This window comes from Hypanus sabinus, chromosome 12, assembly GCF_030144855.1.
Source record: "Hypanus sabinus isolate sHypSab1 chromosome 12, sHypSab1.hap1, whole genome shotgun sequence".
Lineage (NCBI taxonomy): Eukaryota > Metazoa > Chordata > Chondrichthyes > Myliobatiformes > Dasyatidae > Hypanus > Hypanus sabinus.
In genome coordinates, this window is record NC_082717.1 from 6,619,915 (window position 1) to 6,643,546 (window position 23,632).

The window sequence follows — 23,632 nt, forward strand, 5'->3', positions numbered from 1 at the left end:
CAGAAGGGCCTGTTTCTGTGCTGTATTACTCTATGACTTTGAATGGCAGAACAAGCTTGAATGGTTGAATGGCCTGCTTCTACTTCTGCTTCTCATGTTCTTACAGTTATGAAAGCTTTTCAAGAGGAGAGTGAGTAGAAGATCTTACCCTGCATCAGTCACTGATCTGAAATGACAACATTGAGGGGATGTGGGATTCACAGGCTGAGCCAACATTTAATTGCTCACCGTCTGTTGCCCCGAGGAAGCTGGGGATGAGCTGTATCTGGCTGTGGCCTGTAACTTAGGTGTGACCTCCTTACAGAAACATACTTGATGTCCCCAGTCCCCTGAGTACATCCAAATGCATCTCTGGTTCTTGAACCAGTCTGACAGAAGCCCCAGCTGGGTGCACTCCCCACACTGGGGAGCCTGTGAGGTTCCCAGAATGCAGACATCTTGATTGTTCCATTGCCTGACTGTCTTTTTTCTGTCTGTACCAAGACAAAGGTCATAGATTAATAGGAAAATAACAGCCTTACCCCATACTGAGCTGTGCCTCATTGTCAAACCCCAGAAATCCCACTGCTAAAATATTGCAGTTCTATAAAACACTGTTTTTTTAATCTTATTGAGATACAGCATGGATTAGGCCTTTCCACCTCCTCAGGCCATGCCGGCCTGCATCCCAGTTTAACCCCAGTCTAATCACAGGACAATTTACAAAGTCAAATTAACCGACCAACCAGTACATCTTTGGACTGTGGGCAGAAACCAGAGCTCCTGGAGGAAACGCGCACAGTTACGGGCAGAACATACAAACTCCTTCCAGGCAGCACCTTGTCAGAAGATTCTTGGAATATTGTGTTCAGTTCTGGACACCTCATTAGAGGAAGCACCTGGAAGTTTTACCCAGGATGTTGCCAAGACTAAAGGGTTACATATGAGACTTACTCAGGATGCTGTCTGAATGAGAGGGCATGTCTTCTGAGGGTGGGTTGAATGAGTTTGTGCTCGACTCTGTAGAGCCTCCTTGATGAAGCTTCTCAGCTCTAAACCTCGACTCTTTATTCATTTTTATAGAAGCTGTCAGACCTGCTGAGTTCCTCCATTATTATCATGTGTTTTACTCTGGATCTTCAGCATCTACAGAATCACTTTTGTTTACGATTAATGTTGTACTCTGCCATCCAAAGTTTGACGTTCTGGATGGAAGTCTGTCTGGCACGTCTCTGCCCAGCTCTGAATTCTCTCAATTAATTTGAGAAAGTTTCTGGCTGGATTGCCTGAAATTAATGATTCTTTTGTAATGGAGGCAGATGCTCAGGCCCTTGGATGTGAATAAATCTTCTACGTTACTGTTGTTGGCCTGCTTTGGTTGTGTAAAAGAATCTTTAAAGTTTTTGTACATCAAAGCTCTGATACCGTGTGTGCTCCCAGCCCCCGACTTCACCGAGCTCATATGGAATGGTTCGCTAGCCAGCTCTGCTAACAATTACTGGACTCAGTGGTGTGAAGGCCACCATTCTTAAACAATATGCATCTAGGTTCAGTAGGGTTTGGGTCCAACCAAACAGGAACCTTGTGATGTTTTGATTTACAGAACATTGATTTGAGCAAACACTGTGTAAATACTGCCCACACACAATTATCCATCAGCTGGAAATATTAAATCATACACCTCATACAATTATAAAGAAAATGCATTTATTAATTTCAGCTTTATCAAACAGTGATGAAGAGGAGACAAAAAGGGGAAAAAAGGGCTCATTTCAACTAAACCACTCCAACTGTGCACATGCGTTGGAGCTCATGTTGTCAGAAACTTGGGTATGACCATTATTCTTTCCTGATATCCTCACTGAATCTCCCACCAAAAAGACTACGAACCAGTGTCCATCACAAATCTCTCTCTACCCAGTTTTCTCTAGAGCCATCTCCAAATTCTGTCATCCTGATCGGCTGACACAACATTCCTAATTTAAGCATCATAGCCCCATGCCTTTAGCTGAAACCCAACATAACACAGACAGTGCTGTGAATCCTGTTCAATTGACTGTGAGAGGTGGGTTTTAATCAGGGTCTGAAATCACTCGAAATTGCTATGGGAGGGTCAATAAGTGGTAGAATCATTGAACAGGTAAAAGGTCACATTAAACCGATAATTGTGTGGCCAAGTACAACTCCAATGTCACATTTAAATTTACTGATGTTGGCCAAATCAAAGGTGATGATAAATTGTCACACAGAGGGGAGTTTGAAAATCTGGTTGAATGGTGCATTAATAACAAGCTCTCACTCAACATCAGCAAAATCCAAAGCACTGACTACAGGAGGAAGTCAGAGGTCCATGAGTCAGTCCTCATGAGGAGATTGGAGAAGGTCAGTAACTTTAAATTCAAGGCGATGTATGGTAACATATACAAACTTTGATAATAAATGGACTTCAAACTTGGAATCAAGGAGACATTTGGTGGGAACGTGAGGAGATTCAAAAATGAGATTACATCAGGATGAATGTAACTGGGTGGTCGATGGTGACCTGGACTCTGTGAGCTTGTTCCTCTTCTAGTTCACTCCAAATGAGTGAATGAAATGCCAGGAACAGGAACAGACAGAGTCAGGAAGCTTGGTTCACATCAGTTATCTGTAGTAGCACATTCTGATATACACAGTTACTGTGCTCATCACCATTAGCACCACTGACTGACATCTGAATCTGACCATTCAATGGCCTTCAGCCGACCACTGAGAGATTCCAGCATTTCAACAGTGGAAGCCTCCAGTTGCAGCACCTTCCCATCCAGCAGGTTGGGCAGCTTTAATATGTGGGCAATGATGTCATTGAGAACAATGACCAGTGCATCCACGTTACAGAATTTCTCACTGCGAAACTTCAACACTTCCACTTTACCAAGCAGTTCATTGAGAGCAACTGTCCCGTGTTTCAGCAGGTAATCTAACGCAAAGCGATTGTTCAGCAGCTCATGTAGGCTGTCGAGTTGATCCTCCACAATTTTTATTCTTTTTTCTGTCTGGTTAATATCTTTCTTTGTCTCCTTGATGTGGGAGATACAGGATTCCAGATCCCTTGAATACTTTGAAATGTACCCCTCTTCTCTTTTCACTTGTCTCCTGATCGATTGACAATTCTTCTCTGCATCGGCTCTACCAATTTCACAAGCGATGGCAGCTACAGCTCCTGAAACACCAGTTATAGTTGCTGAAGAAAGAAATAAAGAGAGATGAATATGTTGAGTACGTAAGTGAAGACGGAAGTCCCCACGGCCTGACTAGGTGTCCCCTGGACCATGTGTGAAACTAGTGCCAAATTGTAGGGGCCTTGGAGAGGTAATGAAAACATTATTTACCAAGGGTTACATGCTGGAGAAATGGAGGATAATTAATGTTGTTCTGTTGTGCGAGGTGCATCCATTTAAAACAGAGATGTGGAGAAATTTCTTAAGCCAGAGGGTGGAATTTGTTTCCATCCGTGGAGGCCAGGTCGTTGGATGCATTTAAGGTGGAGATGGATATGTTCCTGATTAGCCCTGACATCAAATCTTTGGGGAGAAGCCTGGTGAGTGAGGTTGATGGAGTGGGGGGGGGGGGGGGGCGGGTGGAATAAAGGTATTGAATGTTGGAACAGACTCGATGGGCTGAAAAGCCTATTTCTGCTCCAATGTGTTACAGTCAGTTCATTCTAGACACTTCCAGCACTCTGTGTATAATCACAGGCCCTAATTCTGGTATCTCCACTTATACGAAATTTGTTGTTTCCTGGCAGTAGTACAGCACAAGGCATAAATGTTGCTATTTGTTATAAAAATAATTAAATAATTCAAAAGTCAAACTGCAGTACTTTTCATGGAGATTTCAGCAGAGGGAAAGAAACTGAGAACGTGTTCCTTAATAACTGAGTGTGGGTCTTCAGGCTCATGGATCTCATAAAGAGAGGAAGTCCCACCCTGTATGCTGAGGGTCCTTCATGATGGACGTTGCCTTCTTGAGACGCCACCGCCAGGAGTTATCCACAGTGGTGGGGAGGGTTGTGTTGGTGATGGAACTGACTGAGACAACCACACTTTCTGTTCACAGGAGATATGCAGAAAAGGTAAAAGGCTCAAGCTAAGCTGGTAGGAGAGGGCAGTGGACTATGGGAGAAAGTGGAAGAAGAGGGGAACCAGCAGAATGTGATTAGTAGAAGAGGTGAGAGAGGAACCAGAATGGGGAATGAAGGGAGAACATGGAAGAAGGAGAAATTACTAGAATTTGGAGAAATCAATGTTCATGCCATCAGGTTGGAGGGTACCCAAATGGAATATGATGTGTTATAACTTCAACCTCAGAGTGGCCATATTTTTGTATTGGGGAGACCATGGACTGTACACGTCAGAATGGGAATAGGAAATCAAATTGAACTGTTAGCCCACCAGGCAATCTCAACATTTGTGGTGGATGGAGCAAAGGTGCTCAGTGAAACAGACCCCAAATCAATGTGGGGTCATCATCATAGCTTGTCACACCAGACAGCCAGCCACTCTAGTTGTTTGGTTGATGTTGACCAGGTTAGTGTCAGCTAAATCAGGTGAGAGTGGGCAGTTGTACAGAACATGTTCAATGTTCTACACCCTTTCACCACCCTCACAGGATTCACCGGTCTTTAAACCCCACTTCACCATATTACCTCCAGTCCTACAAACTCCCACTCTCTTTTAGGTGGATGGAAACTTGCACATGATGATGTAGTGGGTGCCAAGGATCCTGGTTCTGTTTACCTTTTCCATTTTTGTTGTAGTGTGCCTTTGGATCTCTGGGGGATTAATGCCTGCAAGTCTGTAAATGATGTTAGTGGGTGTGGGGCGCAGTGTGCCCATGATTATTCGGCAATGGGTCTATTTTCTTCGCATGGGCTGATCTACCTGTACAATGTCCTGTGTATGTTAGTCAAAATGGGTTTTTTGGTTTGTTAAGAGTAGGAATGCTTCTTTGTCGGATAAGCGTTTCTTTCGCCGTTGTTTCGCTTTAGAATGGCTGATATGGTAATTGTATTCATTTGTTAATCAATGTGGAACGTTATTGTGTCTTGTGAGGCTGGGAACTTGGGGGAGGGGTTTTCGCGGGCTTTTTGGGAGAGTTCGGGAGGAAGACGTCGAGGAAGGTGGACATGCGTTGCACTGCTCGGAAGACCACCGAGCATGGTCCTAGGTGCGAAGACGTGGAGGTCGGAGGCAAGCGACAAGGGGTCGAATGGTTCATTGATTGAGCTCCAACGAGTGCACTAAACAGACTGAACTTTGATAAGTTGGCGCCTTTTTGTTTGTTTACCTTGCATATATATTGTATTGCCTAATACTCTTTTAATTTTAGTATACTCTTTAAAGTGTATTTCATAACGGTATTTGTTGTGGGTTTGATACTGTTGGCGGGCGCGAGGCATAAACTCAATTCTCACAGCACCTGCGCGAACGGGAGGTGGGTTGGTGAGTTGCTGGAACTCCGTTTCCCCTAGACATATACCAGCCTTTTGGGTAATTGTTACATTTGTGGGGTGCTCATCCCGGATTGGATTGTCAGGGGCTGTCGAATCGCGCAGGCAGCAGAGAGGAATGGACAGAGAGAAGATTTTTTGTTGGTGCGAGTTTGAAGGTGTACCGGTGCAGTACGCATGCGTAGTGAGCGGAGGGGATTTTCGAGTTTCGGGAGACGCGATAGTGCGGGGCTTAAGTTCGGTGAAGGGTATTGGGCAGGTAGAATTGGTAGCTAGACGGTGTGGTAAAGAGGTAGAGTCTAGCTGGGTGTTGGTTCGTACGAGTGCTGAAGTCAGGACGGGGGAACTGCCGGCAGCAGTCAGTGTACCGGGGGAGGAGGGGTTGTGGGGGCTCCACTCCTACTACAAGGATGAGGCTGAGGAGACATCGGAGGAGGAGCTAGAGCTAGAGGTGGACCCCAGAGAGGTGCCTGGCACTAGTAAAGGGAGGCGGGAGGAGGGAGTCGTGACTAGGCCCCGCTCCCCAGGTAGGGTGGAAGCCTTGGAGCTGGCAGCCGCACTTAACTCCCTGGTGGGAGTGGCCGAGAGGCCACGGCTGAAGCTGGGGGTGTTCTCCAGAGCCAAGCCTATCCCGGATGGGGAGGCGGACTATGAGACCTGGATCGAGCATACGTCTTTGATGTTAGAGGAGTGGCCAGGCTCGGAGGAGGAGAAGAGGCAGCGATTGGTGGGAAGTTTGAGGGTTAGCAGCCAAAATAGTCTGGGAGTTGAAAGCTGAGACGCCTGGGGCCTCAGTGGAGGAATGCATAGAAGTTTTGGAGGGAGCATTTGGGTTGTCAGGGGAACCCTGGCTGCTTTTAGCAGAGTTTCAATGCCTGGAACAATGGAAGGGAAAAGCTCTCCGAGTACATATTTAGGATGGAGGGGATGCTCTCGGGGCTGCGGCGCCAGGGAGTAGTGAAGGCGACTGACGTGGCTAGCGTGAGGATGAGTCAGATATTCAGTGGCTCTCTGGAGGAGGACAAGGTGGCGTGGACTATCCGGCAGGCTTATAGGAAAGGCCCCCCTCCATCGTTCGGGCAACTGATTAGAGAGATGCGAGAGGAAGAGAGAGCGTTGGGGCGGAAAAGGGGCACGGGCCTACAGGAGCGATCCTCAGGAAGCGATACAGGAAGTGGTGGCTGGGTGGAGGAATAACAACCCCCCGGGGAGTAGGGAAACCCCTTTGGAGGGGAGGGACAGGGGAGGTACCTACTCTCAGGGGCGATCAGTGCAGTGGATTGGGAGCGGGAGCCGTCCTGGGAGAGGAGGGGCGGCAGGCAGCGTGGGCTTTAACTGTGGGAAAGAGGGGCATTTCAGGCGGGACTGTGGGCGGCCGAGGGTGTGCTATAGCTGTGGAGAGGAGGGACACTTTAGGTGGGATTGTGAGAGACAAGGAGTCCTGCGGAGGACAAGCCCCCCTGCGACTAAGAAGTTAGAGGTGTCAGGGAAACTTAGGAGAGGCTCAGTGAGGGAACGGACTGGAGCCTCTGGAGGAACACGTTCCCAGAGATCAGCTGGAAGAACACTGGGTGCCCATGCCTCTATTCCGGATGGGCTGGTAGGACCCCGTGCCAGTGTGAGTCTACGGATAGAGGGAGTTTACGCAAAAGCCGTTCTTGATACAGGATCGCAGGTGACCTTATTGTACAGGTCTTTCTACAATCAATATCTAAAGCATTTGCCCGTAACCCCATTTGACGCCCTGCAGATTTGGGATGTGAGCGAGGGTGACTACCCATACGATGGGTACCTATCGGTGAGATTGGAGTTCTCGGAGGGCGATGTGGGAGTGTCTGAAGCTATTGAGACGTTAGTGTTGGTGTGTCCTGACCCGGTGGAAACCGGTGGTGCTGCCCTCCTGGTGGGGACTAACTCCCCTGTGGTGCAACGGCTCCTGGGAGCTTGTAAGGAGAAAGGGGGAGAAGACTTTCTGGAGACCCTCTCGGTGCATCCAGTGTTTCGAGCGGTGTTCGAAGAAGGGGTTGCCTCCCAAGGGCTGGACCCGGAGTGTAAACGAGGGACGGTGTGGTGTATGCAGGCGAGGCCCAAGGTGATCCGACCAGGGGAGGTAGCACTAGTGATGGGGACCCCCAGATTCCCAGGAGTGCCGACGGGAGAAGCCCTGTTAGTAGACGCCCCAGACGATCTTGAAGGGGAGACACGATTTCCGGTGGGGGCGCTGGTGAGGCCCGAAGTGCAGAGACCAGAGGTGGTACATGTGAGGCGAATAGCTATAAGTGTCAGGAACACCACGGCAAGAGAAATCACCTTTAAGAGGGGAATGCCGCTGGCATATCTGTTTCCGGTGTCGGTAATGTCTAGCGCACCAGTGAGGACCCCTAACGGGAAGGGATCGGAGCATCGAAGGGAGCTGACCGCTGAAGCCTTTGACTTCGGGGATTCCCCAGTGTCGCTGGAGTGGAAACGCAGGCTAGTGGAGAAGATGCTGAAGATGGAAGCTGTTTTTTCTCGGGGCGAGTTTGATGTTGGCTGCTCCAAAAGCACTCGCCACACCATCCGGGTGACGGAAGACACCGCGTTCCAAGAGAGATCCCGGCAGATGTTGAGGATGTGCGGCAGCACTTGTGCAAGTTGAAGGAGGCCGGAATCATAGCTGAGTCTCAAAGTCCTTATGCGTCCCCAATAGTGGTGGCACGGAAGAAGAATGGGAGAGATCGCTTGTGTGTTGACTACAGGATGTTGAATCGGCGAACTGTCCCTGATCAATATACCGTCCCGAGGGTCGAGGATGCGTTGGCCTGCCTGAGCGGTGCGAAGTGATTCAGTGTGCTGGACTTAAGAAGTGGGTATTACCAGATCCCGATCTGATAAAGAGAAGACCGCTTTTATCTGCCTGCTGGGGTTCTTTCAGTTCGAACGAATGCCCCAAGGCATATCGGGAGCCCCAGCCACCTTCCAGAGGCTCATGGAGAGAACTGTGGGGGATATGAATCTGTTAGAGGTGTTGGTGTACCTGGATGATTTGATGGTGTTCGGATCGACTTTGGAGGAACATGAGGAGAGGCTGTTGAAGGTGTTGGGCCGGCTGAATGAAGAAGGGCTGAAGCTTTCCCTGGACAAATGCCAGTTCTGCAGGTCATCGGTTAGCTACGTTGGCCATATCATTTCGCAAGAGGGAGTGGCTACTGATCCAACCAAGATAGAGGCCGTGACCACCTGGCCGAGACCCCAGAAAGTGGGCGCTCTGCGCTCATTTTTGGGGTTCTGTGGGTATTACCGCCGATTTGTGAAAGGATACGCAAAAATGTGTCATCCGTTGACTCAGCTGTTGTGTGGCTATCCCCCGGTGGGAAAGAAAAGGAAGGGGGACCGGAGACAGGATACTGGAACCCGGCGGAACCTTTTGGCTCAAGATGGGATGATCGATATGAAGAGGCATTCCGATCTCTGAAAAGGGCACTGACCCAGTCCCCGGTGTTGGCTTTTGCCAATCCCCAAAAGCCATATGTGCTGCACACGGATGCCAGCCGAGAGGGTCTAGGGGCTGTTCTGTACCAGGACCATGGCAAAGCATTGAGGCTGGTAGCCTTTGTCAGCCGAAGCTTGTCGCCATCTGAGAGAAACTATCCCACTCACAAGTTGGAGTTCCTGGCGCTGAAGTGGGCGGTGGTGGACAAGCTGGGCGATTACCTGTACGGAGCCAAGTTTGAGGTGAGTATGGATAACAATCACCTCACTTATATTCTGACTTCAGCTAAGCCGGATGCCACTGGACATCGGTGGCTGGCGGCCTTGTCGGTCTATGAGTTCAGCCTGAGGTACCGCCCCGGAAACAGGAATGTCAATGCGGATGCTTTGTCACGTTGGGAGCCGGGGGAACAGGAGAAGGACGAGGAGTGGGAGAGTGTCCCTGCCCCTGGAGTGAAGGCGATGTGTCAGTTTGCTATCACCGTGAAGGCCGAGGGAAGAGGGAGGCTGGAACGAGCCGTGGACCACTTGGGGGTTTTTGACGATGCCGTACCCCTAGCTTATTGTGACCTGACCGCACTGCGGACTAAACAGTTGCCGGAACTGCGTCCGGGGGAAGTGGCAGCTGCTCAGCAAAATGACCCGGGCATTGGCACAGTGTGGAGAGCGGTCGAGAAGGGGGATGTGGCGTTGGCTGAGAAGGCGAAACACCCATTCGTGCCTCTGTTATTGAAGGAGTGGTCTCGGTTAAAGTTAAAGAACAAAATCTTGTACCGGGTAACGGCGCCTCCGGACCAACCCCGCGGTTGGCAACTGGTCCTGCCGGAGGAGTATCGCCAGGCTGTACTCCAGGCCTTACATGATGATTCTGGACACTTGGGGGTGGAATAGACCTATGGATTACTCAAAGACCGGTTCTACTGGCCCTGGATGAGGGGGAAAGTCGAAGAATACTGTAGGGGATGCCGTCGTTGCATCCGGAGGAAGACCCTGCCAGCGTCGGCGGCTCCACTGTCGCCCTTGCAGAGTGCGGGACCTCTGGACCTGGTATGTATGGATTTCCTGTCAATTGAGCCTGACACCAGCAACACCGCGAATGTCTTGGTCATCACGGATCATTACACTCGCTATGCTCAGGCATTTCCCACTAAGGATCAGAAGGCGACGACAGTGGCGAAGGTGTTATAGGAAAAGTATTTTGTTCATTACGGCCTTCCCAGGCGAATCCATAGTGATCAGGGGCGGGACTTTGAGAGCCGCCTTATCCATGAATTACTGACTATGCTTGGGGTTGAGAAATCGAGGACTACCCCTTGTCACCCACAGGGAGATCCTCAGCCAGAGAGGTTCAACAGGACCCTATTGGATATGCTCGGGACGCTGGAGATTGGGCAGAAAAGTAGATGGAGTCGTCATATTGGACAATTGGTTCACTGTTACAATTGTACTCGCAATGATGCTACAGGGTATTCGCCCTATTATCTGATGTTCGGGCGGGAAGTGAGGTTGCCCATTGACTTGTGTTTTGGGGGTAAAGTGGGTGAATTACCCGGGAAGTCCTATCTAAAGTATGTGTCCAACATGAAGAGGGAGTTACAGCGGGTGTACGAGTTGGCCGAGGCGGCGGCTACCAAACAAAACCAGAGAAATAAGATGCGGTATGATCGAAAGGTGAAGTTTGCCCAATTATTGCCGTGCGACCGGGTCCTTTTACGGAATTTGGGACTCCCTGGAAAGCATAAGCTGGCCGATCGATGGGCGGCCAGCCCCTATGTAATAGAGAGCCAGATGCCGAACCTGCCAGTTTACCGGGTGAAACCTGAGGATGGGAAAGGGCCTGTCAAGGTACTTCATCGGAATCACCTGCTGCCCTTGGGTCAAGCGGTGCAGGTGGATAAGGAGCCCGAGTGGGAGGTTACGCCCAGTACAAGGACTCTGCGAGGGCACGGAGAAAGGGAAGAGCCCACTGCTGAAGAGCGGGGACGGGTCCCTCACCTGGGAATGGCTACCGATTCGGCAGAGGACGACTCAGATGAGTGGGCCCTGTTCCCATTCGCTGGCGCTCCAGTACCAGAAGAGGAGGCTCCTGGCCCTTCCCATACTGAATCGGGTGAGAGGAGGGAAGGTCTTGAGGGTCAAATGGAGAGGCAGCCCACATTGAGGGAGAGAGGGTGGAACCCGAGCGTGAGCCAGAGAGATTTCAGGTGAGGGAGAACCCCCGTGAAGAAGGGGGTGAGGGTCTGTCAGGTAGACCTGGAGAGTCCAAGACAGTGGATTCGCAGGTGAAGAGGGAGCCCAGTGGGGCAGAAGGAGTATGGAGATCTCAAAGGATTAGGCGCCCCCCGGAGCGGTTGACATATGTGGTGCCCGGAGAACCGAGTGTGATTTCTACTGCTCTGGGTAGTTATGTCACTGTTTTCTGCACCTGGGTTGGGTTTTGTGTGTTGCAAGAAGCGTTGGGGAACTCTGGTAATGCCATGAGGGCATGACATTTGCTGGTGGGGAGAGAATGTACAATGTCCTGTGTATGTTACTAAAATGGGTTTTTTGGTTTGTTAAGAGTAGGAATGCTTCTTTGTCGGATAAGTGTTTCTCTCGCCGTTGTTTCGCTTTAGAATGGCTGATATGGTAATTGTATTCATTTGTTAATCAATGGGGAATGTTATTATGTCTTCTGAGGCTGGGAACTTGGGGGAGGGGTTTTCGCGTGCTTTTTGGGAGAGTGCGGGAGGAAGACGTCGAGGAAGGTGGACGTGCGTTGCGCTGCTCGGAAGACCACCGGGCGTGGTCCTAGGTGCGAAGACGTGGAGGTTGGAGGCAAGCGACGAGGGGTCGATTGGTTCGTTGATTGAGCTCCAACGAGTGCACCAAACAGACTGAACTTTGATAAGTTGGCACCTTTTTGTTTGTTTACCTTGCATATATATTGTATTGCCTAATACTCTTTTAATTTTAGTAAACTCTTTAAAGTGTATTTCATAATGGTATTTGTTGTGGGTTTGATACTGCTGGCGGGCGCGAGACATAAACTCGATTCTCACAGCACCTGCGTGAACGGGAGGTGGGTTGGTGAGTTGCTGGAACTCCGTTTCCCCTAGACATATACCAACCTTTTGGGTAAGTGTCAGATACCCCACACACGTGCACAGTATTCTGCAGGTGCATTGCAGAGGTCTTGACTATATTTAAGAGGGCAAACTGGGAGAACCTGAGAACTGACAGATAAATGCGTGGTTTAAGGAACAGAGAAGGAGGTGGGGATTCAGATTTCTGATCTTTGGGACCTTTTCTTGGAGAGGTATGACCTGTACAAAAGGAATGGCTTGCACTTGAATCTGATGGGTCCATTATCCTTGCGGGCAGGTTTACTCGAGCAATTGGGAGTGGATTAAACTAATACGGCAGGGGATGGGTGTCAGTTTGATAGAGCTGAAGATGAAGCAGCAGGTTTTCCATTAGTTAATAGGTGTAACATGAATGTTACAGGAAGGACAAGCCAAAGACTGGACAAAGTGCAGACAGGGCAAAGAGTTAAATTGTACCATAGAAGCAAAATTCAAAAGGGCGAAGAATGCAGGACTAAAGGTGCTGTACTTAAATGTGTGTAGCATTTGGAATAAGGTGACAACCTCATGGAGTAATGAGAGATTGGTCGGTATGACGTGGGCATCACTGAGTCGTCACTGAAAGAAGGTCATAGATTAACATTAAACAGATGTTGTATCAAAATGACAGGCAGAAAGGCACAGGCAGTTGTGTAGCTTTGTTGGTGAGAGATGGAATTACATCTTTAGAAAAAGGTGACATAGGGTAGAAGAAGGTCCAATCTTTCTGCATAGAGTTAAAAAATTGCAGGGGTAAAAAAAGACATTTTGGGAATTATATACAGACCTCCAAATAGTAGCCAAGATATGGCGCAGAGATTGCAAAGGCAGCTGAAAAGGCATGTAATAAGGGTAATGTAACGGGGGACTTCAACATGTAAGGGGATTGGGAAATTCAGGTTAGTTTTGGATTGCAAGAAAGGAAATTTGTTAACTTACGGAGCAGCTTGTGCTTGAGCCTACGCGGGGAAAGTCTATTTTAGATTGGGTGTTGTGTAATAATCCAGATTTTATCAGGGAGCTGAATGTAAAGGAACCCTTATTCGGCAGTGATCATAATATGATTGAATCCATACTGCAACTTGAGAAGGAGAAGCATAACTCACATGTATCAGTATCACAATGGAATGAAGGGAATTACAGATATGTGAGAGAGGAGCTTGCCCAGGTGGATTGGAGGGGGATACTGGTCGGGATGGTGGTAGAGCAGAGATGGCTGACGTTTCTTAGAATAGTTCAAAGAGGCAGCATAGATATGTCTAACAGAGGAAGTAGTTCTCAAACAGCAGGAATAGTCAACCGTGGCTGACAAGGGAAGTTAAGGACTGCAGCAAAGCCAAGGAAAAGGCATAAAATGTAGCATAAGTGAGTGGGAAGCTGGATGATTGTGAAGTTTTTAAAACTTTTAAAGAAGGCCTCTAAAAACGCTATAAGAAGGGAAAAGATGAAATATGAGGGCAAACTAGCCAATAGTATAAAGCAGGATACCAAAAGTTTTTTGAGTTATATAAAGAGTAAAAGGGAGGGGGAGGTGTGAGATTTGATATTGCGCCACTGGAAATGATGCCGATGAGATGGTAATCGGGCACAAAGAAATGGCGGACACTCCTAAGAAGTACTTTGAAACAGTCTTCACTGTGGAAGACACGAGCGGTATGCCAGCGGTCCATGAGTGTCAGGGAGCAGGAGTTAATGTCGTTGGTTTTACAAAGCTAAAATTGCAAGGCAAACTGCAAGATCTTAAAGTGGATAAGTCACCTGGATCAGATGGAAAACATCCCAGAATCCTGAGAGAGGTTGCTGCAAAGATAGCAGATGCATTGGTTATGATCCTTCAAGGATCACTTGATTCCTTGAGGACAGAAACATTGCAAATGTCACACAACTATTCAGGAAGGGAGGAGGGCAAAAGGAAGGAAATTATAGACCAACTGGCCTAACCTCAGTGGTTGGGAAAGTGTAGGAGTCCATTATTAAGGATGAGATTTTGGGGTACTTGCCGACCAATGATAAAATAAGTCAAAGTCAGCATGGTTCCTGTGAAGTGAAATCTTGACTGACAAATCTGTTAGAGTTTTTTGAGGGAGCAACAAGCAGGATGGACAAAGAAGAGGCAGTGGATGTAATGTACTTGAATTTTCAGAAGGCTTTTGATAAGGTGCCACACTGGAGCCTTCTTAACAAGATAAAATCCTAGGGCATTACAGGAAAGATACTGGCATGGATAGAAGAATGGCTGAGAGGCAGGAGGCTGTGAGTGGGAATAAAGGGGGCCTTTTTTGGTTGGCTGCCAGTGACTAGTGATGTTCCTCAGGGATCAGTAATGGGACCGCTAATTTTCACATTGTTTGTCAATGACTTGAATAATGGTATTGACAGCATTATTGCAGATTTAGCAGGTGATACGAGGATAGGTGGAGGGGTAGGTCATGCTGAGAAAGCAATGTCATTGCAGCAGGTCTTAGACAAATTGGAAGAATGGTCAAAAACGTTGCAGATGGAATATGGTGTTGGGAAATGTATGATAATGCATTTGGGTAAAATAAACAATAGTACAGACTATTATCTAAATAGGGAGAAGGTTCCAACATCACAGGTGTAGAGGGACTTAGGAGTCCTTGTACAAGATTCCCTGCAGGTTGATTTACAGGTTGTGTCCATGGTAAAGAAGGTAAATGCAATGTTGGCACTTATTTGGCACAGGTTGCGCTGGAATTCAGGGGACCAATATGCTGACGGGGAGGTTTGATAAAGCTAATGGGGAGAGTTTAAACTAGAATTGTTGGGGGGTGGGAACCGAAGTGAAGAGACTGGGGAGGAAGCTGTTGGCTCACAATTAGAGAAAGCTTGGATAGAGTGTGTAAGGGAGGATAGTGAGGTGATAGAGAAGGGATGCACTCAGATGGATGGTTTGAGATGTGTCTATTAGATGAGCTCAGAGTGTGGATCAGTACTTGGAGCTATGATGTTGTGGCCATTACAGAGACTTGGATGGCTCAGGGACAGGAATGGTTACTTCAAGTGCCAGGTTTTAGATGTTTCAGAAAAGACAGAGCGGGAGGCAAAAGAGGTGGGGCATGGCACTGTTGATCAGAGATAGTGTCGCAGCTGCAGAAAAGGTGGACATCATGGAGGGATTGTCTATGGAGTCTTTGTGGGTAGAGGTTAGGAACAGGAAGGGGTCAAAAACTCTACTGGGTTTTTTTTAGGTGGTCAATAGTAACAGGAATATCAAGGAGCAAATAGGGAAACAGATCCCGGAAAGGTGTAATAATAACAGAGTTGTCGTGGTGGGAGATTTTCATTTCCCAAATATCAATTGGCATATCCCTGGAGCAAGGGGTTTAGGTGGGGTGGAGTTTGTTAGGTGTGTTCAGGAAGGTTTCTCGATACAAAATGTAGATAAGCCTACAAGAGGAGAGACTGTATTTGATCTGGTATTGGGAAATGAACCTGGTCAGGGGTCAGATCTCTCGGTGGGAGAGCATTTTAGAGATAGTGATCATAACTCTATCCCCTTTATAATAGCATTGGAGAGAGATAGGAGTGGACAAGTTAGAAAAACATTTAATTGGAGTAAGGGGAATTATGAGGCTATCAGGCAGGAAATTGGAGACTTAAATTGGAAATAGATGTTATCAGGGAAAAGTACGGAAGAAATGTGGCAAATATTCAGAGGACATTTCTGTGGAGCTCTGTATAGGGATGTTCCAATGAGTCTGGGAAGTTATGGTAGGGTACAGGAACCGTGATGTACAAAGGCTGTAGTAACTCTAGTCAAGAAGAAAAGCTTACGAAAGGTTCAGAGAGCTAGGTAATGTTGACGATCAAGAAGATTATAAGGCTAACAGGAAGGAGCTTAAGGAGGAAGTTACGGGAGCCAGAGGGGGCCATGATATGGCCTTGGTGGGCAGAATTAAGAAAAACCCCAAGGCATGCTACAAGTATGTGAAGAACAAGAGAATAAGATGTGAAAGAATAGGGCCTGTCAAATGTGACAGTGGGAAAGTGTGTATGGAACCAGAGGAAATAGCAGAAGTACTTAATGAATACTTTACTTCAGTATTCACTATGGAAAAGGATCTTGGTGATTGTAGTGATGACTTACAGCAGACTGAAAAGCTTGAGCATTTAGATATTAAGAAAGAGGATGTGCTGGAGCTTTCGGAAAACATCAAGTTGGATAAGTCGCCAGGACCGGATGAGATGTACCCCAGGCTACTGTGGGAGGCGAGGGAGGAGATTGCTGAACCTTTGGCGAAGATCTTTTCATCATCAATGGGGAGGAGAGAGGTTCTGGAGGATTGGACGGTTACAGATGTTGTTACCTTATTCAAGAAAGTGAGTAGAGATAGCCCAGGAAATTATTGACCAGTGAGTCTTACTTCAGTGGTTGGTAAGTTGATGGAGAAGATCCTGAGAGGCAGGATTTATGAACATTTGGAGAAGCATAACATGATTAGGAATAGTCAGCATGGCTTTGTCAAAGGCAGGTCACGCCTTACAGCCTGACTGAATTTTTTGAGGATGTGACTAAACACATTGATGAAGGTAGAGCCGTAGATGTAGTGTACATGGATTTCAGCAAGGCATTTGATAAGGTACCCCATCAAAGGCTTATTGAGAAAGTAAGGAGGCATGGGATCCAAGGGGACATTGCTTTGTGGATCCAGAACTGGCTTGCCCACAGAAGGCAAAGAGTGGTTGTAGACTGGTCATGTTCTGCATGGAGGTCTGTGACCAGTGGTATGCCTCAGGGATCTGTTCTGGGACCCTTACTCTTTGTGAATTTTATTAATGACCTGGATGAGGAAATGGAGAGATGGGTTAGTAAGTTTGCCTTGACACAAAGGTTGGAGGTGTTGTGGATAATGTGGAGGGTTGTCAGTGGGTCATTGATAGGATGGAAAACTGGGCTGAGAAGTGGCAGATGGAGTCCAACCCAGATAAGAGTGAGGTGGTTCATTTTGGTAAGACAAATATGATGGCAGAATATAGTATTAATGCTGAGACTCTTGGCAATGTGGAGGATCAGAGGGATATTGGGGTCCGAGTCCATAGGATGCTCACGGCAATGTATTGGCCTTCATCAATCGTGGAATTGGTTTTAAGAGCCAATAGGTAATGTTGCAGCTCTATAGGACCCTGGTCAGACCCCACTTGGAGTACTGTGCTCAGTTCTGGTCGCCTCACTACAGGAAGGATATGGAAATCATAGAAAGGGTGCAGAGGAGATTTACTAGGATGTTGTCTGGATTAGGGAGCATGCCTTTTGAAGACAGTTTGAGTGAACTCGGCCTTTTCTCCTTGGTGCAAAGGAGGATGAGAGGTGATCTGATAGAAGTGTACAAGATGATGAGAGGCATTGATTTTGTGGATAGTCAGAGGCTTTTTTTCCAGGGCTGAAATGGCTGCCACAAGAGGGCACAGGTTTAAGGTGCTTGGGAGTAGGTACAGAAGGGATGTCAGGGGAAAGTTTTTTTATACAGAGTGTGGTGAGTGCATGTAATCAGCTGCTGGCAATGGTGGTGGAGGTGGATACGATAGAGCTTTTAAAGAGACTTTTGGATAGGTACAAGGAGCTTAGAAAAATAGAGGGCTATGGGTAACCCTAGTAATTTCTAAGGTAGGGACATGTTTGGCACAACTTTGTGGACCAAAGGTCTTGTATTTTGCTGTAGGTTTTCTATGTTTCTATGTTTATTTCAAGGGGAGTGGAATATAAAAGCATGCAGATACTGTTGACGCTTTATAAGACATGGGTCAGGCCCGCTTGGAGTATTGTCAACAGTTTTGGGCACCGTATCTCAAAAAGGGTTTGTTGTCATTGGAGAGAGTCCAGAGGAGATTCACAATGATGATTACGGGAATGAAGGGGTTAACATATGAGGAGTGTTTGTCAGCTTTGGTCTGTACACACTGGAATTTAGAAGAATGCAACAGGATCTCTTTGAAACCTAATGAATTTTGAAAACACATGATAAGGTGGATGTGGAGAGTATGTTTCCTTTGCTGGGCATATCCATAATTAGACAGCACAGCCCCAAATTTGAGGGGCGACACTTTAGAACAGAGATATGGAGGAATTTTTTTTAGCCAGAGTCATAATCTGTGGAATGGTCTGTGAAGTGAAAATTCATAATAAAATGAAAATTGAAAGCTTCTTGATTAGTCATGGTATCAAAGATTCTGGTGAGAAGGCAGGTGTATGGGGTTGATTGGAATCCGGGATCAGCCATGATGGAATGGCAGAGCAGACTAATGGGATAATAGCCTAATTCTGCTCCTAGTTCCTATGGATTCACGATACGTTAGATGACCCTGACAGACTGGCAGGTGACGTGTTTCCTCACCTGGTTGGAATCCTGAATGGTGCTGATGGAAAAGGTGTAGGGGCAGCTGTAACAGTTGTCCTGCTTGCAGGGACAAGTGCCAGATGGGAGATCAGTGGGGAGGGTTGAGAACGATATCTGCAGACAGTGGAAAGTGGGTTTAGGGAAATGGTACGTAGTGGCAGGGTCCTGTTGGTGGTGGATGTCATGTGATATGATGTGTTGATTATGAAGATTTGTGGGATGCTAGCCAAGGACAAGGTGAAATCTGTCACTGTTATGTTGGTGGGAGGGAGGGCAAGAGCCTGTGAGGCAAATTGAGCAGATGTGGTTGAAAGCAATTTTGATGGTGTAGGAAAGGACACCCTATTTTTGAAGAAGGAGGACAATTCAGATGTCCTATAATGGAAAGCTTCATTCTGAGAACTGATATGGCAGAGATGGAGGAACAGAGAAAAGGGAATGCTATTTTTAAAAGTGACAGTGAAGTATAGTCAGTAGATTTTTAGCTATGACAGTCTGTAGATTGATAAAGTGTATCAACAGATATACTGTTCCAAATCTGGAGAGAGATGGAGAAAAGGCGTCAGAGGTGGACCAAGTGAATTTAAGGGGAGGAGGAAGTTGGAGGCAAAGTTGATTAAATTGATGAGCTCAGCATGGATGCAAGAAGCAGCACCAATGCAATCATCAATGTAGTGCAGGAGGAGTCAGGGAACATTCCCAGTGTCGGCTTGGAACATGGATTGTTCCACGTAGCCGGTGAAAAGAAAAATGCAGGCACAGCATCAGATCCATACGGGTAGAAAAGTTAGAAGAGCTAAAAAAAGAGGATCACCCTTGATTGAATGGCAGTACAGGCTCGATGGGCTAGATGGCCTAATTCTGCTCCTGTCTTATGATCCTAAAAGAGATCTTGTTTAGTATGAAGGCCAGTTCTGCCAGATGGAGGAGGGTGGTGTTGAGGAACTAGTGAGGTCTATTGCATAGAAATAAGTGCAGAGGTTTAAGGCCATCCTGATGGGGTATAGAAGTGTAGAGAGACTGGACATCCGTGGTGAAAATGGAATCAGGGAATTGGAAGTTGTTAAGGGGATCGAGGGCATGTGTAGTGTCTTAGATGTGTTGAGAAGGGACTGACAAGTGAGACAAAATAGAATGAAGTTATGCAGACACGAGTACAGTGGGGCAGGAGCAGGCAAAGACAATGGGACCACCCAGACTGCTATATTTATGGATCTTGTTTAGGAAGTAGAAACAAGCAGTGTGGAGTGAGGGAACGACAAGGTTGTCAGCAGAGCATGAGAGATCTCCAGAGTCCATGAGGTGGTAATGATGCGAGGACAATGGGCTAATGCTCCAGAGTGGAGTCCTTCTGATGAGGGAAGCAAGAGAAGTGTTGGTGCAAGTGGGCTCTGTGGAAGAGTGGGGTTCAGAGGAATCAAGCTGGGGGTGGGGGCAAGGGAGAGAGTGGAGCCTGAGACCCTGAGCTGATGAGGAGCAGTATTGCAATAAGAGGAAACAGGCTCCAGCAGCAGTGGGAAATGTGTCGTCCTGGAGACATAGTGCAAATGTATGAAGGATGTATGATGTAAGTATTAAAGTCAATTTAGTTCAAATTTGTCAACTTCATCAACTTTGCCTCCACCCTCCACTCTGCCTTCAAATTTATCTGGTCCATTTTTGACACCTCTCTCTCCTTTTCATTCCAGAACGAATGAGATGTCCTCCTTCTTTAAAGAAAGGAGCTTTCCTTCCTCCACCATTAACATTGTTCTCATTCGCATCTGCTCCATTTCATCTATGACTGACCTAACCACATTAACCAAACACCTCAACAGGGATAGGGTTCCTCTTGTGCTCACATCACCACACAAGCCTCTGTGTCAAGCACAACATTCTCCATAACTTCCATCATTTCCAGTGGGATTCCATCACCAAGCACCTCTTTCCCCTCCTGCTCATTTTCCATTTTCCACAGGGATCACTCTCTACATGACTCCCTTGTCCATTCAGCCCTCCCCACTGATCCCCCTGGTGCTTATCCTTACAAGCAGGACAAGTGCTTCACCTGCCCCCACATCTCCTCCCTTTCTACCATTCAGAGCTCCAAACTGTCCTTCCAGGTAAAGTGACACTTCAGCTGCCAGGCTTTTGGAATCATCTACTGTATCCAGTGCTCCCAGTGTGGCCATATGTATATCTGTGAAACCTGTGGGAAATGACATCTCTGAGCACCTCCACTCAGACTCTCAGGTGAAGTGTAGAGCTGCAACATTCCCTCAAGGAGGATAATGGACTGGTGTAGCATTTTGGCACTTGCAGGGATAAGAGCTCGGAGGGATATTAGTGGGGATGGACGAGTGGACAGGGAATCATGAGGGGATTGATCCCTGTTGAAAGCTGAGGTGTGGTAAGTGAGGTAAAGATATATTTAGTGGGAGGATCCCTTTAGAGATGGCAGAAGTTGCAGAGGATGTTTTGTTGGAACCAGAGGTTCATGGCCATGGTAGGTAAGGACAAGATGGCGAGAAGATGGGGTGAGAGTTGACCATGACTGCTATCCTCATCCACATCTTTTCCATTTCATGCGTGTCTGCCCTCACCCCATCCACCCGCTATCCCACCAGGTAGTTGTCCTCAACTACCACCCCAGTAGCCTCCACGTCCAGCACATCATTCTCCGTAACTTCTGCCATCTCCAGCGGGATCCCAACACCATGCACATCTTTCCCTTGCCCCATTTCTGCAAGGGATCAATCTCTACATAACTCCCTGTTTCATTCATCCCTCCTCATTAACCCCTCCTGATATTTATCCTTAAAAGCAGAACAAGTGCCATACCTGTCCATTCACCTCTTTCACCAATCAGGGCCCCAAAATGTCCTTCCAGGTGAGGCAACTGTTCACCAGTGAATCTTCTCTGGTTGACTATTGTGTCAGGTGCTCCCAATGTGGCCTCCTCTACATTGATGAGACCTGTCAGAAATTTGGGGATAGCTTCATTGAGCATCTCCTCTCCATCAGTCTGATGTTTGGATCTTCATTAGTCAGAGGATTGACTTTAAGAGCCATGAAGTAATATTGCAGTTCTATAAAGTCCTGGAATATTGTGTTGAGTTCTGATCATCTCATAATCTGAAGGATGTGGAAGCTTTAGGAAGTGTGTATAGGAGATTTACCAGGATACTGCCTGGTCTAGAGACCATGTCTTTTGAAGAAAGGCTGAAACAATAAGGTCTTTTCTCTAAGTGTCTTGATAGAGGTGTACAAGATGCTGAGAGGTATTAATTAAGCTGATTTTGTTCACTCTCTGTGATGTTCACTCCTCTCTCCAGGGTGCCAGAACCTTTCACTGTTCCGTTGTTTGGTCAATGTAAACATCAGCCCAGATAGACTGAAAAGACAGGGTGTTGGGATCTGGGGCGAGAGCTGATTTCGTTCGTTCTCCATGATGGACATCTCCATGGTGCTGACTTTATGAAGATTGACCCGGAAGCTGTGCTCCATGCCAGACGACAGGATAAACTGATAAGCAAGGCTTTGAGCCTACTCTGGGCTGACCTGGGGTTCGGACCTGAGGGCTCAGGGTTGGTTTGGAATGTTGCTGTTTTCATTTACATGATTTGTGCTTTTTTTCCCTTTTCTCTTGCACATCAGGTGTTTTTTTTTTAATTTATATTCTTTTTTTTCTTTAACTGAGTTCTTTCGGGTTTCTTGCTTTGTGGCAATATGTGAGCAAACAAATCTCAAGGTTGTATTATTTAGACCTTTGACAATAAATGTACTATTAATGTTTGAATCTTTGAATCTTGCCTCTGCCACAAATTTGTTATTTTTGTTTGACGCGCCCTCAGCACCAATAATGGTTTTTCTAAAGTCAAAGATTTGTATTTTATTCTTTGTTAGCATTTAGCAAGCATACAATCTTGAAGCGATGGATCAAAGTGAAATTAAGTGTATTTGAGCAGCCAACAAAAGATATGAGATTCGTCACCTCCCCCACCACCCCAGCTGCAAACAGCTGTGAACAAAGCGCAAATGCGTAACTTATTCTCTTCACTTATACCACGTCCCCACTCATGCGACTGGTTCCTATAATAAACAAATAAACACACAACGCAGAATCCAATGCAGATCAAGAACAGATGCAAGGCTCCTACAGGGAGATTTATGTAACTATTTGGTAAGCACCTGGATGGTGAAAAAATGGAGGGATAAGTAGGAGGGAAAGGTTATATTGATCTTAGAGTAGCTGAAAAGGTCACCGCACATCCTGAGCCAAAGGGTCTGTACTGTGCTCTACTTTGGTACATCATGGGCTGTGTGACAGAGAGCGCTTGGAGAACTCAATCCTTACATACACACAGAAAATGTTGGAGGTGCTCAGCAGATCAGTGAGCATCTATGGAAAAGAGTAAACTGTTGACATTTTGAGCCGAGACCATTTCACAGGGTTGTGGTGGCCTGGGAAGGTTAACCTCTCCCATCTCTATGGCCGGTAACCAGTGAAGCCACAGAGGGTGTTCACCAACTTTTCACAGCTGTTCCAGCGAGACCAGGGCTGACAGTCCATCAAGATTGGACCCAACCAGGGTTCTGTATGCCAACACTGTTACAGAGTGCCAGAGTAACTTCTGGGGCCCTGAAGGATGGGATTGAGACCATGCTGGAACTGGGAGACTCTGAGCCTTCACCTAGTGAAAGAACCAGTCCTGTCATTAGCATCCCTTAGAAGATGTGCAACCTGAAGGTTTGCATTGATTTCTAGAATTTGAACAATGTTTCTTTACATAATGCTTATATACACTCTGCTTTCATCAACCTACTGGAAAAGATAACACGGGCCAACTATAATACTACAGTGGAGCTTTGTAAAGGTTACTGGCTGGTTCCCACGGCTGACCAGTCAAAACCCCTTATTGCCTTCCACATACCACAGGGTCTGTTTCATCTCACACAACAAGATAGGACAAAGTCAGCATGGTTTCCTTAAGGGAAAATCCTGCCTTATGAACCTGTTGGAATTCTTTGAGGAGATTACAAGTGGGATAGATAATGGGGAGGCAGTGGATGTTGAATATTCGGACTTTCAGAAGACCTTTGACAAAATGCCACACATGAGGCTGCTTACCAAGTTAAGAGAGCATGGTAATATATGAAAGTTACTAACATGGCTAGAGCATTGACTGATTGGTAAGAGGCAGCGAATGTGAATAAAAGGATCCTCTTCTGGTTGGCCTCCAGTGGTTAGT

General features: G+C 47.0%; 2 protein-coding genes and 1 long non-coding RNA gene across 5 annotated transcripts in view; 1 reads left to right on the forward strand and 2 right to left on the reverse strand.

Moving 5' to 3' along the window:
- LOC132402602 (uncharacterized) overlaps positions 1–22,234 on the forward strand; it is a 68,596-nt gene extending 46,362 nt beyond the window's left edge. The window contains exon 3 of the long non-coding RNA XR_009514974.1: positions 21,716–22,234. This is a non-coding gene — a long non-coding RNA (uncharacterized LOC132402602). The remainder of the gene's footprint in view (positions 1–21,715) is intronic.
- The window catches only part of LOC132402596 (uncharacterized), a 258,408-nt gene that overhangs the window by 78,224 nt on the left and 156,552 nt on the right, over positions 1–23,632 (reverse strand). The gene's annotated exons all lie outside the window — the stretch shown is intronic.
- Positions 1,717–21,718, reverse strand: LOC132402601 (uncharacterized). Its single transcript, XM_059985502.1, has 2 exons — positions 21,222–21,718; positions 1,717–3,202 (listed from the first exon to the last, which is right to left on the reverse strand). The coding sequence occupies exons 1-2, from the start codon at positions 21,388–21,390 to the stop codon at positions 2,673–2,675; spliced, it is 699 nt and encodes a 232-aa protein (XP_059841485.1). The 5' UTR covers positions 21,391–21,718; the 3' UTR covers positions 1,717–2,672.